General features: G+C 41.6%; 1 protein-coding gene across 1 annotated transcript in view; it reads right to left on the bottom strand.

Annotated features, from left to right (window-relative positions):
• The window catches only part of LOC113043198 (inactive tyrosine-protein kinase PEAK1-like), a 32,977-nt gene that overhangs the window by 4,406 nt on the left and 15,863 nt on the right, over positions 1-12,708 (bottom strand). Inside the window, exons 2-4 of the mRNA XM_026202423.1 lie at positions 5,751-9,008; positions 2,766-2,983; positions 392-1,113 (exon numbers count right to left, since the gene is read on the bottom strand). Coding sequence (XP_026058208.1) covers positions 392-1,113; positions 2,766-2,983; positions 5,751-8,896 — 4,086 coding nt within the window. The 5' untranslated portion in view covers positions 8,897-9,008. The remainder of the gene's footprint in view (positions 1-391; positions 1,114-2,765; positions 2,984-5,750; positions 9,009-12,708) is intronic.

The raw sequence follows: 12,708 nt of genomic DNA, 5'->3' as shown, positions 1-12,708 counted from the left end.
ACAAAATGAGTAAAATGTACCCTGATCTTAAAATTTAAAACGTTTTCACACCCGTCTCGTCATGCATAATTTTTCCATCTGGAGCATCAGTGAGCGCTTGAACCTTCTGGTTTATTTTAAAATCTTAATAACATTAGAAGTGGACAGAATAAAATAAAAAACAGAGGCTTTTCATGACACAACAACTTTCAGCTTAACAACATGCTGCCATCAGACTCTTTTGGAATCAACTCTTAGTTAAATCACTTCTCTGATCTTGCAAGAAGCAATGATTGTGAGTTGCATGAGTGACCATTACTTGACTTTTCTGCCTTAGAAGATCTCATGTAGACACCTATTTAGCTCATCTATCTACATGCATCAATAAATATGTGTAAGACTGAACTTTCACCTTAACGGCGTAGTTTGTCAGAGGTTCTTTAGCGAAAGATGCCGTGTAGTACACCGCATCTCCTGCCTCGCAGCAGGGTCTTCCTGCGGTCAGCCGGAAATGAGACCAGCTGTCTGTTCCAAAGCGCAGATGATCTTTTTGTCCGGCCATAAATCTGTCTTCACATCTGGCTGCCAACTTGCGAAGGGTATCCGTGTGCAGGCCTCGGATCCTCCCGACCACTTCCTCCCAGCTCTCCATGCCTCTGTACGGCACCTGTTTCTGGGCTTTACTGGGTCTCCCAGCCCCTCGTGTCCGGGCCGTCAGACTCTCTGTACTTCGGTAGCCTCGGCGGTCGCATGCCTGCATGGAGCTGCTACTGGTTAGACAAGACAGGCTCCGCCCACCCACTGGACGCTCCAGGGAGTCTCCCGATTCATCAGGTTGTCTTGCCTCCGAGCTGAGTGAGGAGCTCTGACTGGCCGTGTCCCATGTGGATTCGAGATCGTAGAGTGGATTGGCAACACTCAGACTGGTCCCGCCTGGTTTGGCCTCTCCTTTGGGTCGCGGGGGACCTAGAGCAGATGGCTCTGTTTGGGCACGTGGGATTGACTTTTTGGGTAGGGGTGGAGGAGTGGATTTTGTCGTTGGTTCGGTGACCTCTAGTTCAGTAATTAAAGAGTCATCAGATGCTTTAGGATGTCTGGGATGTTTTACGGGGATCATGTTGGCCCTGGACTGACCTGTAGAGAGAGAGATGAGAAATTTCAGTGAGGATTATGGCTTTGAAACAGCTCAGGGGAACACATGAAATTTTGACCAGAAAAAAACTGGTGCATTATTGGATTTCCATGCTTCCCTGTACCGTATCTGTAATTGCAGGATGAACGGTCTTAAAGCCACTCACACACGCTCCGTCCACAAGGACGTGGGATATGAGTTAGGAATTATTTAACAGCGTGAAACCTCATCTAACATTCCTCACTAATCTGCTTTAATCTCCCAATAATCTCAGACTGGGGCTTCCTCTGAGGCCCTTTCACCAGGACAGGGATTTTTGTAGGTCACGTCTATAAAATGATCAAAGAGTCAGCGGGACAAAATTGGAAGCGGTACTTTAACCCCTTGGAGACCCGTGCTGCTATGCAGTTCAGAGATTCATCAGACTTAATCATCAGCGCTGCAATGTTATACGGTTAGACATCAGAGGTCAACTCTGCAACATAATAAGGAGGGAAGGAAGTAGCCCCCAGCAACCATGCTCTCTCGGGAGAGATGAAAACTCATTCTTCTTTCCCATATCCTGTGTGATGCCACACAGCTCAATATAGACAGACTCAATCTGTCAGTCTCTCAAAACAGTAGCCATTAAAGTCCCCAACAAACTGAATCTCTGATTTACACATAGCGACTACTGCCAGTTTGGGAGAATTTTTTATGCAATTTTTCATCCATTTTATTAAACCTTACATTTACATTTTATTACAACCTTACAACCTCACTGTTTGAGGTGAAATCTTATTTAAGTAATTTGCAGGGTATTTAAATATTTTAATCAATATTATAAAAGTGGATTATAAATTTAATATTTTCTCTACATTGTCAAGCTTTAATGTCTAGATCTTCTAGGAGCTAATTCTAGATTTTTTAGGAGCTTTATTGTGAACACTTAAAAAAAAAATCATTAAAATATAGATATACATCTTATCTGTTTTCAGCCGTAACATAAATAGAATTTCTGTCATGCCATCCAAAAGTGAGATCACATTAAAATACTTATTCAAAATCATAAATAAATTCATGTTTAAGCATTTTGAAACACTTTAAAACAAGAAAAGTTAATACATAAAATACTTTAGATTCTACATTGTTTCTAGAACATTTCTATTATATTAAATGAATTAATGTAAATAAATTAATTGATATTAATAACAAACAATTAACCAATTTATATTAAATAAAAAAGTAAGAATTAGTGGTCACTAGTCGTCTAAGATTTTTGTACCCTACTGAATAATAAATATAATGTGTGGTGTTGCAATGTACATTTACTGCTAGCAAAACTACTTAAACGACACTGTGCTACAGTTCATGCAAATAAAACCAAAAGAAGAAGAAAAAAGAGCAAATCGAAGAAAGAAAGAGACAGATCCCTACCTCCTTTCTCAGCACAAACTTCAGAGACACTTAATCAGCTAAATGACTTCAAATTGAGAGATTGAGAGAAGTGATCTTATTTATTGGTCTAGAAATGCTCTCGCACACGGTGCTGTCATGACAACCTAAATATATCAGCATGAGCCGGCCAAATCAGGTCAGAACCTCATACCGCTGGCCCACATAGATGGACCAAACAAAAACACAAAGTGACCCATAAAACGTGTGTTTTACTCACCCAGGTTGGTGTAAGTGGCCCTGCAGCTGCTGGATGCAGGAGAGTGCGAGATGGTGGAAGTGATTCCCTCTTCCTCTCGCTCTGCTTGCCTGCTGCTGTTTGAGGTGGGCGATGCTGGGGGTGGACAGGAGGCAGGCGGCTCGCGCAGGGGCGACAGCTCCAGCTTAGCAGGAAGAGAGGTGGCTGAGGAGATCTCAGAATCCTGAACTGGAAGCTGACTGCATCAAAGAAAGACAAACAACGTTTGAGAACTATTCCAGCCCAAAGTTTTCTAACCTAAACCGCAAGGATTTAAAAACTGGGGATGCAGATTATTTTACAAAGCTAAATTTAGATTTTTTTTATTCCCTCTCTCTCTCTCTCTCTCTCTCTCTCTCTTTTTTTTAAAGGGGTAGTTCATCCAAAAAACTAAATTCTGTCATTTTCTCACCCTCAATTTGTGCCAAAGCTGTACAACTTACTAAGATATTTTCAAATATGTGCTGGTCACTCTTTAACATGCATTTGCACTGAATGCAAATTTTAGATCTTGTTAACAAATCAATTGATCTACTTCACAAAAACGGAAGGTTTTAAATTAAGCTTTGTAAAAGAACCTGCATCCCCAATTTCTAAATCTTTGCTTTGACGTTAGAAATCACGAACAATCCATTTTTTATAAAAAGCTACAATATGATCGCTTCTACAATAGTTCTGTGTTGCTTTTGCACCTTTTTTGAAGGTGATAGTTTTTGAAGGTGAAAGGGATAGTCCAGAAATGTAGTAAGGACATTGCTGAAATAGTCCATGTGGCATCAGTGGTTCAACCTTAATTTTATAAAGCCACGAGAATAGTTCTTGTGTGCAAAGAAAACAAAAATAATGACTTTATTTAACAATTTCTTCTCTTCCATGTCATACTCATGTATGTGCATCGAAGACTGACACAGAAGAGAAGAAAAAAGTTCAAAAGCACGAAAATATTCGGACAGTTTTTAAAATTAAGGTTGAATTAAGGATCACATGGATTATTTTAACAATGTCCTTAATACCTTTCTGGACCTTGAATGTGTCAGTTGTGTTGCTGTGTATGCAGGTTCAAATAGTACGGAGCCCCGCACATGACATGTAGGAAAAAATATTAGGCTAAATCTTGTGCACGATTTACTAATTCGTTCCCTCAATGTACTAAAACGTGCACACGATTACTATTGTGTTCACTTGATTTATAAATAGTGCGCACAATTTCCTAATTCAATCGCTCGATTAGCTAAATTGTGCGCACGATTTAGCAAATCGAGTGAGTGAATTAGGAAATCACGCGCACTATTTATAAATCAAGTGAATTAGGAAATCACTTTTAGTACATTGTGGGAATGCAATAGTAATCGTGTGCACATTTTAGTACATTGAGGGAACGAATTAATAAATCGTGCACACAATTTATTTATTTTTTCTTTCATGTCATGTGCGGGGCTCCGTAAGAAAGCTCTCGGATTTCATCAAAAATATCTTAATTTGTGTTCCGAAGATGAACAAAGTTCTTTCGGGTTTTGGACTACATGATGGGGAGTAATTAATGACTTTTTAAGTCACACTTCAAAATGTCTACTTTAGAGGCAACTGAAGAAATTATATCATACAAGTTTGGAACAAAATGAAAGTAAATAATGGTATGAATAATGATTAATAATTAATAATTGTCTGATAGTACTTCAGTTCAAGATGAAATTTTAATTAGCATGTAGCACTACTAATCAAACACAAAATACAACTGTCCTTTGCTTGGATTCCAAACCATCCTTCCTGTATCCCAGTGCAAAACTTACTCTTCTAAATAACCCATCCAAGAATGTTAAATGGGAGGAATATTCCGGGCAGAGCATGTCTGGACATATAAAAACATTCTGTTCCATTAAGTTATGACACACTCAAAAATCTATAACACAGAAGGTGTTCTCAAAAATAAAGATAAGATTCCTAATGCTTCCAATGAAACACCAGTGCAAAAAAAATTGTAAACACACATGGGAAGATATAACCAAGTTTTTAACAGAGAGAGTATCTAGATATCTCAGTGTTTGAACTTGTTAGAAGAACCTGAATCAACGTGTCTCAAGTATCTCTTTCTCTTAGGCAGATAACACTCTGCAAACACACTTGGGCACACACACCAGCTGAAACAAATATATCTAGCTAAGAGCTTCAGTAAAGTGTTGGTCAGTTTAAAGGAATTTCAGGAAGTAATGCTTACCCACCATATTGGCTCACACAGTTACCCATTCGATAAGGTCAGAGACAGTAAATGTTTATATCAAAAACAGGAATTCCTTGCTTTCAAAGACTTAATAGACAAATCTCTCTTGTCTGTTTTTTTCGTACTCCTCTTCTCTCTGTTGAACATTCGCTATGAATGCTTCTTCCTCCACATGATTAACCCTTAACAGACATCTACCTGTGGTTGTTAATCAGCTCACAACTGTGACATATAAAGATCAAAGGTCCCTCTTGTCAGCAGATCACACACATTTATGACTAACAAAATAGGAAGCAGTTTATTATAGTTAGGATATCAACTAGGTAAAAAATACACTACTTTTTGTACTACTTACTGATACTACTTTTTATACTACTTCTGCTGCTAAAAATAACAGTTAAATATAACCGCTATGCAGTATAAATTATAAATGTACATTTTCAACTAGTTAATCAAGCAGTTTTACCATTAAGCTATTCCAAATAAATATTAAAAATGTTAAATTACTATAAAATAAGATAAAATTCAAGTTAAATTTTTTTTCCCCTCTGTTAGGTTAGGGTTAGCAAGTGTTTGATATGTTAATCCTAATATTCATTATACAAAAAAAAAAAAAACCTTTAAATGCAGTTTTATCTGGAATTAAAATAAAGGTCATGCATAAAAACATGCACTAAGATAGTAAGATATGGACACAGGAAAGACCTTACATGAGAAAGAGGGGGTACTGACAGAGAAAGGTAGCTTACTTCATGACTTTACTAATGAGGATACTGGCTCTGCTCTTGGGTGGAGTCGACAGGCTGGAAGCACCACCTTCTGCTGTGCTACCTTCTTTGTGTTCCTCAACCCGAAGCTCCGCCTCCTCTCCGCTGGTGACGCTCTCTGATTTGTAGGTGAATATGATCGTGGGTTTCTGGTGAGGGTCATCCGTCTTGGATTCTGAAAACCAGTGCTGTCTCTGTAAAGGTGGAGGCGGCAGTACGGTGATGACGGTCCCATCTAATCCCAACAGCTTCCCTTTTTCCTTCTCTCGCTCCATTTTCTCTTTCTGTTCATCCTCATCCTTCCGCCGGCGGAAGAAACTCTTGAAGGATATCCAGCGTTTGGGCTTGTTACCATCAGTCGAACGCCTGCCCTCTGCACCAGGACTGGTCTCTCCATCACTAGATTTGGCCCCAGCTGGTCTGGTCCAGTTGTTGAAATGCCTCTGAAGCAGGTTGCTTGAGTGGTAAGGAGAGGAGCTAGACCGGACTGGGGGAAATGGGGCGCTAGGTTCAGATTTGGGGCTTGTGGGTGGTACAGCAGCAGAGGCACTCTGGGATTTGGGAAGGACTTTAGGTGGTGTGTCTTTTTGAGGTTCTGCAGAACAGTGGAGTGATTTAGGTCTGTTAGGAGCATCTCTGGAAGCATCTGGAGGCAGCGAGTAAAGCTCCTCAGCACTGCATGTCTTACTCTGGCCATCTGGGGAGTCTGGAGGAGAAGGCGGTGGCTGAATGGAGGCCACAATTTGAGACAGAACAGCACTTGCTTTCTCTCTCTGACCTGAACTTCCATTTGAGGTGACCTGGCAATCTTTGCTGCCCTCTGCTGGTTGCTCACTGCTGGGGTTGCGAATACGATCCAGACTGCTGTGTGCTATAATGGCAGGGCTAGGGCTCAGACTACCTACAGCAAGGACAGAGACACCTGTCGTAGTCCTGGATTTGCCGTTGTTTACAGTCTGTCCAGATACTGTGGTAGTCCTCAGTTCACCAGGAGCATCTGGTGGGTGCTTCAGCTGAGGTGGTGTCTGCTCAGATGGTGATGGCTGGGAACTTTCAGAAGATCCAATCTCCTCATATGTGTGGCTGGCCACTCGCTCTCCGACCCCAGGCTTTGAATGTGGCAGCTCACCATTGAGCCCCAGGAAACTCTTGTAAACAGCTAGGTTATCGTACGCACTGGGATTAATCACAATGGGAACTTTCACTGCTTTTTTGGAGCTGCGTGCATATGCAGGCTCATCACGGATGATGATGGGAAACGGGGGCATGCCAGCATTGTTGTAGCTGTTAAATTTGATCTCAGACAAGTTAGGCGATTTAGTTGGGACTGTGCGGGCTGAGCTAAAGCCTGCAGTTGGAGATGTGGGAGCTGATTTGTGATTGATGAGTCTTGGAGCGGCACTGCCGCTTGTTAAATCAACTTTAGGGATCTTTTGTCGAGGGCTGGTGCAAGACGTCCACACTTCTTGGTAACGGATGCTGCCGGGTTTTGTGCGGAAACCACTGGGTCCTCCAGAGGCAGAACTTGGAGGAGACTGAGGCGTCAGCAGAGACAATGAAACAGATGGAGATGCCACAGGTGAAACCGGCGATCTGGGGGACTGAGGCGAGGTGAGTGAGACAGGACAGGGTTCAGCAGAAGAGCAAAGCACAACACTGGGCCCACTTAACTTTGGAGTGCTTTCACTTGAGTGAGTGTGTTCATCTTTAGTGGCCATAGAGGCAGACACATCCACCACCGTATAGGGCTTACAGATAGGAGTCTTCTCGAGATTCACTACTCGATAAGGCTTGGCCTGCTCCTCAGTTGGGCTGAAGCTGATTGTGATTGGCTGGCCTGGCAAAGCTTGTGGAAGAGCCCCACCCTCTCTCTGAACTCCATCTTGTTCTTCCAGTCGGATGGCTAGAACAGCTTTATGCGTTTCATTGGAATTTGGCGAACTGAGTCCTTTGGCTGAGGGTTCTTTGCTAGGTGGGAAAGGATGACCATTTCTCTGGTCACTAGTGCCTCTACTGCTGCCAGCGCAGTTTTCGTCGGGCAGAGAAATCAAGGAATCAGGTGAGGTGGTGGACTCAGAAGTGGACAAAAAGCCACTACCCTGGTGGTCAGAGGTGTAAGACAGTAGAGCAGGAGCTCCATTTGAGTCAACAGATGGATATCCATTGAGAATCTCATCATAACTGTCATCGTAATCCACTGCACAGAACCGTTGCAGTGAACGGTTGCGTAGAGGCACTGTATTCCACTTCTTCCCTACAGCAAAGGGAACCGGGGACAGTGTAGCTGCACGGAAATTGGCGAACCTAGGTTGACCCCGCATTCGTATCCCCATTGCTAGCAACTCCTCATCGCTTTCATCCCAACTATCATGCTCTCCATCGTCGTCATCCTCATCATCACTCTCATCCTCCTCATCGTCGCCATCACTGGAGAATTCTGGATAACAGAAACGTCCTCCCTCAGAGCTGATGACCTCAGCACTGTCACTGAGGGAAACACGTTTCATTGCTCCTCTACCAGTACTCCCAGCATGGATACAGCTTGATGCTGGAAGGCCCCTCTCTAATGAGCGCCGGTATGAACTGCCGATCCGGCCAAAGAAGTCATCTCTACTTGAGCTTGGAGAAGGTCCCAGGCCAGCAATCTCTTTTAGCACATCCGTAAGTCCGTTGTTGTTGCTGCTAGTTGGCTGTGGTGAAATTGCACCATATGCCTCTGCTTGCCCGACCAAATCCTCCCCTTGGTTGTTGTTTGTCCTTGTGGGTCTTGAGCTGTTCTGGCTGTTTTGGTTCCACACAGTGAAAGGTGAGCTTTTATTGACCCGCTGCGCTCCCTCCGTAAGCCTTGGCACATTTCCCTCAGAGTCCAACCCTGGTGGGGAGCATGGCAGCATCATGGTAGGCTTTACTGCAATGGTAGGCTTCTTGGCGACAGGTGGGCGGACCTGTCCTGCACGGGATGAGGAAATACTCCTCTGGCTGTTTGTGAGTCTGGCACTGATGTTTGTCTTGCTCTCACTGGCAGCATTGGCTTGCTCTGGAGGCCGGTGAAGACTCTTGGGCTTAAAGCAGTTTTTGCACTCCCCTGGTTTCCACACATGTTCAGTGAAGGTGTTGCATGCAGACATGACTGCAGGGCAGTGCCACAGCGTCAGTGGACAGGAAAGCCCTCCATCACACACACAAACGAAAGGCTGAACGTCTCTATCACACACAGTTTACGAACTGTGCACTCAGTACCTGTAAAAAAAGAATAACAGAGTCAGCCAGTGCAATTCTGAAACCAAATGTAATCACTGTTTTCATCTCACATAAAGGCTGTTGAATCAAGCACTCATTACTCTTTTCCAGCAGGGGTCAGAGTTTGACTCGTAACATGAATGTCTAGTGTCTCTCTCTTTTACACATGCAAACACAGGCTGCCAGACTCTCACAGCTCTATTTTTGGATCACAACGCAATGCTGAGCAGTTGCAGGTAAACACCATGCCTTGTGACATACTGACACCACATATACAGACACAGTCGAACATGAACAATTATACTTGTGGGGACCCCACAGGTTTTTATTGTTGGTACAGAACAAATCCTCCCCTACCATGTATAGTCACATTTACATGTTTAGATTTGAAGACATAATTTGCCTATTTAAGATCCTTTTCTTTCTTTTTTTACCTGAGGACAATCCTAACAAGTCCGTTTAAAAGGGATTTACTTTATTTATGAGGACATTTTCTAGCCCTCACAAGTAGTGAAACAATTGCATCTGTTGTACTGTGTCCTATGTCTCCCAACATTTGAAACACTTAAAATTTTCCAAACCCCCACAAACAAATATGCTACCTTATCATACTGGGTTGAAAAATAATTTATAAAAAACTTGCAGAGAGTTAACATTTAGGGACTAGAGATTGGATATTAGCTCTGTTTTCCATAAACAGCAGAATGACACTCACTTTTATGTGTTACAGGAACATAAATGAGTGCTCACAGGATTTTACTAACTCTTAATTTTGGACCTGTTGCTGGGCAATTGTTAAGAGCAATGACCGTCAAAGAAAGCTCATGGGGGTCAGATCATCGGGGTCATCATGTCGCCATGGAGCGTACCACACATCTAAAAAAATTCAGATGAACACAACACACACAGACACAAATTATCTAACAGAGGATCTTCTGTTCACTTGCTCATAATCCTGATATAAATCATAGGCAGGACCACTCGCTGCACAAAACTGAATAGGACTTTTAGAATTACTATGCCTTTATAAGCAAATTAAAAGGTTAAAAGTTTAATTAAACAGTGCCTGTCAATTACTTCAGGGGTCATTACGTCTGTACTTGCCTTCTTGATGAAAAACAGAAACTCATTATTGATAAATCATAATAAAACTAATCTGGCTATAGATTTACTGTTTGGAAGATGTGGATTTGGACTAACTGAAACTAAACTGCTATAACATCTATAAAACCTCATTAGCTTTAAATCCATTAAAACATAATAAGTATTTCTTTACAGAGAAGCAAATGACATATAATCTAAAGCAGGATTTAGGAGCACATAAAAACCCACTTTAATCTCTCAAACAATCATGCACACATTTACTAAGTCTCTTAAGCTCTGTGTTTCTCTTATTTCTTTGACCGCTGCAGTACTGAGGGTTAACAAAGCTCCATCTCATTGTCATGCCTGTATTAGCGAGTGAGCGTGTGTCTAGGGGCAGATATATTTTTGTGCTCTCTGCTAAATCCATCTGCAGACTGAGAACAACATTCCATTGCACAACATCTGAGATTAATGAGAGAGAGAGAGAGACAGACACAAAGCGAGACAGGAAGCAAGAGAGGGACAGACAGAATGTTCTCTGGAGGATGCAGCAGCTCATGGGTTAATGAAGCTCTTTATGGCTTTCAGAAACATCTCTCCACCCTTAATTTGCCCTCCTCATAGTTCATGTCACTTCTGCTCTTTTCCTCCACTGTTCTTTTTTCACAATTTGGTGACTAAAGTCTGTATTTCCTTGCTGCATACTGAAAACACTGGATCTTTGATCATTCTGATCAGTTTTCTGCTTCTGGCGCTCCTTAATGCTTTCAGTCTTTTTTTATGTGTCAGCTGTACTTGAACCACCAACGGTTACTGTACTGTAAGTTATCAGAAAAGGTCTAAGCTAGAAAATGCAGAGCTGGACATTGTGTGCATAATCACACCAGATGTCCTCAGCACAAAATCAAACAGGCAGTGAACAAGAGATGTGATGTTTTTTAGAGGTGCCAGGAAATGTGGCACAGCTGTCTAGCTAGGGAACATGATTCTACATTCGCTGGGAAAATCACAAAATCAGTGGGGTTTATTCATATAATGCTCCCCCGTTTTGACGAATATAGGACAAAACTGTGTAATGAGTCCCATTTTCATTACGTTAAGAAGTTTTTTGTTCTCTGGCTCCTTCACTGAGTCTCTCATGTTTCACATACCTGAGTGATGACATCACTCCAACTTCTCCAATCTAAACTCCACCCTCTCACTCTCCAGAGCTGCCTATGTGTGTGACGCTCAGTGACTGAGAAGTGTGGGGTTTTCAGTTTATAGATGCTACAGCCAATCAGCCAATACTGATCTAGAGGAACTACAACAGACAGAGTTACGGCAGAGCAGTTACAGAGTTACAGATTAGGGTTACAGAATAATGATTTGGCCTGGATGTAAAATTACAGCAGATATAGAGATACAGCAGTAACTCGAGCAGGTGTAGAGTTACAGCATAGAGAAGGTATACAATTACTGCAGATTATGTATGTGTAGAATCACAGCAGCTAAGGCAGGTAGATTCAGTAGAACTAAATCTTCAGTTGAGTAAATACAGATTTATAGCAGCTAGAGTGGTTATAACTTAACAGCAGTAGCAAGATCAGATATAGAGTTACAGAAGATTGAGCAGGTACAGAGTAACAGAAGCTAGAGCAAATGTAGAGTTACCGCAGATTTAGTAGGTATAAATTTATAATAGAGCTGATTTTGAGTTAAAGTAATTACAGTAGCCTAATTATGCTACAGGTTTACAGTAACTAGAGCGGTTATAAAGTTATAGCAGTGACTAAAGCAAGATTAGAGTAACAAGCTAGAGCAACAGCAGAATGAATATTTATAAAATAACAGACAGAGCTGATATAGAGTTAAAGTAGCAGTACAGGTAGAAATGTTACAGCAGATTACGTACATTTACAGCAGCTACAGCATTTGTAGTGTTACAGCAGTAACAAGAGCTGGTAGAGGATTACAGAAGATCTAGCAGATACAGAGTAACAGAAGCTAGAGCAAATGGAGAGCTACAGAATATTGAGTGTAAAATGATAGTAATTATAGGTGATATAGTGTTACAGTAACTAAAGTAGACAGGTGTTATAGCAGCTAGAGCAGTTATAGAGTTACAACAGTAACTAGAGCAGATATAGAGTAACAGAACAGTTACAATTAAGGGTGCACAATAAATATCGGCCGATAATTAATGCCCATCTCTTCAGTAAAGCCGGTTCTTTAATCGCAAATCCACCTTCATTATCAGCGTGGATTTGCGCAGCTTGTCAGTTAACAATGACTCTGTGTAGTAACAGCTGCTCTTTGTGAAATCACACACCTGATGGAATTTAGAGCTGACTAGAGAACCGGCTTTACTGACGAGATGTGCATTAATTATCGGCCGATATTTATCATGCACCCCTAGTTACAATTAGCAAAACAGCAGCTAGAACAGCAGATAGAGAAAATAAAGAGTTATAGCTGATGGAGTTGGAAAGTTTTACAGTACTTTGCACTAGTGTTCCAAAAAAACACCATAAACTGTGCTGAGAAAAAAAATGTTTTTTTTTCCCCAAAAAAATCTACAGGAAGAAAAACCATGTGCCTTAGCAAAAATGAACATTCATATTCACTACACACA

Source organism: Carassius auratus, chromosome 25 (genome assembly GCF_003368295.1).
Source record: "Carassius auratus strain Wakin chromosome 25, ASM336829v1, whole genome shotgun sequence".
Lineage (NCBI taxonomy): Eukaryota > Metazoa > Chordata > Actinopteri > Cypriniformes > Cyprinidae > Carassius > Carassius auratus.
The sequence above is the reverse complement of the archived record's forward strand: the minus strand, read 5'-3'. Positions and strand labels throughout refer to the sequence as shown.